Source organism: Vigna umbellata, chromosome 5 (genome assembly GCF_029865625.1).
Source record: "Vigna umbellata cultivar VRB3 chromosome 5, Vumbellata_1.0, whole genome shotgun sequence".
Classification (NCBI taxonomy): Eukaryota; Viridiplantae; Streptophyta; class Magnoliopsida; order Fabales; family Fabaceae; genus Vigna; species Vigna umbellata.
In genome coordinates, this window is record NC_142169.1 from 19,379,908 (window position 1) to 19,384,418 (window position 4,511).

Genomic DNA, 4,511 nt, shown 5'->3' on the forward strand with positions numbered 1-4,511 from the left:
TGTAAATTCGGGAAGAGTGATTATGAGTGCATGTTGAATATGGTGGAAGTGCCAGCAAACACAATGTCAGACAATAATGCACAAAAACCAGAGACATGACATAGCAGTGATGAAAATTTGGGTTCTGATTAACAAAGTGACAAAAGTGTCACAGGATTACAAGTCTCTGCTTCTGCCGTGACAGGAACAATCCAAAACCAAAACTTTAAATATAATTATACTATTTCGAATCACATAAGTTGATAACAAGACCCAGTCAAAACCTCTCTACTTAAGTTGTATCTCTCATTTCATCATCTTTTTTTCCATCTATTTATTCTACCATTTACCTTTTTGCCTTTTATGGAAGCAACTGTACAAAAGCGAATGTTATACAACACTCCTCACTAGTGGAGATTTCATCAGCAATTTAGCTAAGTAGCTCCTACTCCAAGAAAATCAATGAATGAGATGTTGTTAATCTTATCACTCTCTTTCTCTTGAGAAATTGAGAGATTAGACCTATTGGTGACACCTGACTCAGATGCTGATACTTCTGAGTTTGCATCTGAAAAACTACACTGCTCCACTCCCATTACCCTTTTTCCCACCATACCTTCTGACCCTTTCCAACCACCAAAATACTTCTTCAACCACACATCCTCTCTTGATTCTCCTGAAATCACATAGTAATAAAAGATAAGGTAAATAGGGAACTTGTACCACCCATCATACAAAACTATTCATAAATGCATTACACCAAAAAGGGCTCTTTACGTTTGTTCTCTATTTTCCTCTTCTTTCTCCAAAATAGATCACTTTTCATTAAATAATCAAATATATAAAGCGCGTTTCGAACCACGTGTTTTCATGAAAATTATATCTCTAATCACCATTCAATTTCAGGATTTCATGGATGATTTCAATACAAAATGTAAAACTCCTTATTGCATACATACACAGCTTACTTATAAATAAAAATTCAAAATAATTTATGATGGAAGTCGTGTACGGGATGGCGATATTGTTTTTTTCAAATAATCTTTTTAATTGTTTTATTATCCTTGTTTCTCATAATCTTTCCGTTTACATGTGATTGTATCACGTGTCTATTGTACAAGGAGTTTCTTAAAATAAACAATGATATTTAACCTAAGATCATCTTTCTTAATGGTCTTGAAATCACAAAAAAACTCAATAAATACGTGGAAATATAGTTTATCTGGAAGGAAATTTTCCATACAATAAAGGGAACAGATTATTTTTTTTTATAAGATTTTTTCCAAACATCCTTGTTATTTTTTTTAAAATTTTTCACAGCATAATGAACAAGTGAAACAAAGAACTAAATAGAAAAGGACACATATGTTATATGCTGTATGTTAGAAATGTTGTAAAAAAGGTCAGTGTTAAATTTCTTTTTTTCTAACAAATAAAATATTTAAACTATTTTATGGTGTACCTGGTTGGTGTAAGAGACCAAAAGGAGTGAACTTGGCTGAAGAGGGAGTTAGGGAGAGGTTGGTGCAAGTTGAGGCAGATTCATCAATGGTGTTTGAGATGGTTGACTCATCACTGGTTGCATTGTTAGACAGTGTCAGATTCAAACCCTTTGGAAGAGGTTCATTGATAAGAGGTTTTCTCCTTCTATACACGCCACTAGACTGCTCCCTCTCCCTCTGCCTCCTAGACATCATCACATGCCAATGGTTCTTCACTGCATTATCTGTTCTTCCAGGAAATAGTCTTGCAATCATGGCCCATTTGCTGCCATACATTTTATGAGCAGTCAAAAGCCTTTCTTCTTCCTCCTCACAGAAACACTTTTTGTTGATCTTAGGATCCAACTGGTTAAACCATCTCAATCTACAACTTTTTCCTGCAATCCCAAAGATAAAAGAAAATCCATGCAAGTTTCATCACACTCCTTCCATAATCCATACAAAGACACATACCTCAGAAACATGACTAAAAACACAAACTTTGAAACGAATCAGGAGTAGATTTTAGCTAATAATATCACCTGATCTTCCTTCTAAATGTTCAGCGATCAGGTTCCAGTTTTGGGGACCATATTGGGCCACCAGCTCCTTCAGTTTGTCATCTTCTGCTGGCCTCCAGTGACCTCTGGCACAAAGCTTGGTGAACCCGTTTTTCCCTGAAATGGAGCCGTTAGCTTCTTCTTCTTCCTCACGTTTCAAAGACAGGTTCTTGTTCGTAACCCCTTCACCACTGGTTCTCTTTTTCCCCCTACTCTCCTGCTGCTGAACCATGGAAGGGCTCAACATCTGAAGACCCATCTCAAGGTTTGGACCCAAAACCCCCTTGCCGTGACCCAAGGGCGGAGCTTGAGAACGCACGTGAAAAGAAGGGATGAAACTCATGACTCCATTGAAACCTTCACCAGCAACATTATTGAAGTACCATGAAGAAGAATCCATGGAGACAAAAACCGAAAAAAGAAAACAAAAGCAAAAGACAAGCAAAAGGGTTCACAAAAACGGGTTTCTCTCTCCCCTATGAACTATCGCAATGCCAGAATCATCGAGAATATATGGAAGGAAAACCGTTACTAACACAATATCGTTCCAAATCCATGACTGAGGTGAGACTAAGTCCCACAAAAAGAGAGGGACATGGAGAGAGAAGACAGAGTGGGGTTGGGTTACAAGAATGAGAAGAAAGAGCTAAAACAACATCGTTTTTAAAGAAGAGAATTTTTGAAACATGAGAGAGAAGGAAGAAATAAGAAAAGGTTGAGAATGTGTGAGCCCACGCGATTCTGGTGAATATATTTTGACGTTTCTCTCTCTACATTGTGTGAAGAAAGAGAGGAAGTGAAATGAGATCAGGGTTCTTATTTTGAGACTGATCTCACAGTGAGAAAGCAACAACTAAATAGTGTGGTGAGTGAGCGAGTTAGTGTGTGGGGGTTTTCAATTTCTCTCTCTAGAAAAGTCCATGATGTGTGCAGTGCATGCAGTTCGAGAACCGCTCGTGTGGCTTGTCAATAAACTAAGGAAAACGCAATGTTTAATGTTTTGTTTTGGGTGATGTTGTTTCCTTCCTCTGCACTCTCTGCACACACTCTTGGACTTTGGGCTAAAAAGATAAACCCCACACTCTCTTTTGTCTCTTTCTGATACCTTTTGCTTTTCTTTGTTTCTTTTTTTTTTTCAAAAGAACAGAAATTTCAGACAGCAACCATATTAAAATCATCCATCTCCCCCAATTAGTTGTTTCCGTATTTTTCTACTAATTAATTGCCTAGGTTGCTAGCTCACTGCAAATTACAATCGTTATCATGGTAGTTACCTCTTATCTGTATTTAAGATTTTGATTATGGCAAAATCTGATTCATTCGATGATTACGTTATTGCAGTTTTTTTTCTCAACACATCCGGTTGAAATCATAATAATTTAATCGCTATAGTGGAGCCCGTGAAACCAATATGAATTGTGGGTTCAAACTTCAAACCAAGGTTTTTGTCGGTCATACAAAACAGGGCTTGGTTTATTAAAATGAATAGGGTTTTCACTACTTCTTCCTCTGTTATGTGTTTTTTTCTCAGTTATAGTACAAACCAAGCTTAATTTATTCAAAAGAATACGATTTTCAAAACTTAATATATTGCCACATTCATGAATCATGTATCCTTTTACTTTGTTTTTCATCTTTTGAAACTCCTTTATCAACGCTTCCCCAGTTGCATGTATGATGTATCAGTATATATACCTTACAAAACTTGCAGCCACTGTTCCATTTTAAACCTATGATTTATTCCTACTATATATTACATGAGCATGCATTATTAATTTAACAGTGAATGCTAACTACATTCGAACTAGTATGCTGGGAGCAACCATGCATGAATCACAGAAGTAGTGAAGCTTATTATTTATTCTCACCACAAGAAATAGGGTCAGTATGGAAATAGTTAGATTCAATAACCTTCAAAATGTAATGCTAGAAACTATAAAAGGGTCACCATCTACGGCACTTAATAGAAAGTGATCATTACATTAGTTTGTGAATGGCGTTTCAATAGTATAATAATTAATATATGGTGTCAATCCCTATTTTGGTGCCTTAGAATGACCCAAAGTAAAGATTAGATGCCAAGATGTGATTTATATTTAATACGTGTGTAAAGTTTTGGTAGGGTTGGAAACTTTTCACTGAGAAGGCCAGGCAATAATATTTGTCTATCAAACACTCACATGTCAAGCAATAAGTATACGATGCAAGTAAAACTGAAATTTCTCTCTTTAATATGATAATTAGTTATAAAGAAAAACACTCACATTTGAAATTGAAACTTTTTAATTCCTTTTTATTTACCACTGTCTCGGTTACTTTTCAACTAACACAAGGTAGTGTAGTAGGTAAGAAGCCTAAAATTTCATGTAGAATCTTATGATCTCATAGTTTCTCCTAATATATATCTAATTGTTTGGAATTTGATGAATGAGTTTTGGAAAACCGTGAATGGTTTTATGATGTTGTCAAACACCTACCTGGCTTTTCTTGT

At 35.8% G+C, this 4,511-nt stretch overlaps 1 protein-coding gene across 1 annotated transcript; it reads right to left on the reverse strand.

Moving 5' to 3' along the window:
* Window positions 1-204: 204 nt before the first annotated feature.
* On the reverse strand, window positions 205-2,913 carry LOC124825827 (uncharacterized). Its single transcript, XM_047298541.2, has 3 exons — window positions 2,003-2,913; window positions 1,442-1,858; window positions 205-655 (listed from the first exon to the last, which is right to left on the reverse strand). The coding sequence occupies exons 1-3, from the start codon at window positions 2,418-2,420 to the stop codon at window positions 414-416; spliced, it is 1,077 nt and encodes a 358-aa protein (XP_047154497.1). The 5' UTR covers window positions 2,421-2,913; the 3' UTR covers window positions 205-413.
* Window positions 2,914-4,511: the final 1,598 nt, after the last annotated feature.

Coding starts and splice junctions, on each gene's coding strand:
- LOC124825827 (XM_047298541.2), bottom strand. CDS start 2,420: ATGGATTCTTCTTCATGGTACTTCAATAATGTTGCTGGTGAAGGTTTC. Junction 1,859..2,002: donor ACATTTAGAAGGAAGATCAG/GTGATATTATTA, acceptor TTGGGATTGCAG/GAAAAAGTTGTAGATTGAGA. Junction 656..1,441: donor TGGTCTCTTACACCAACCAG/GTACACCATAAA, acceptor ATGTGATTTCAG/GAGAATCAAGAGAGGATGTG.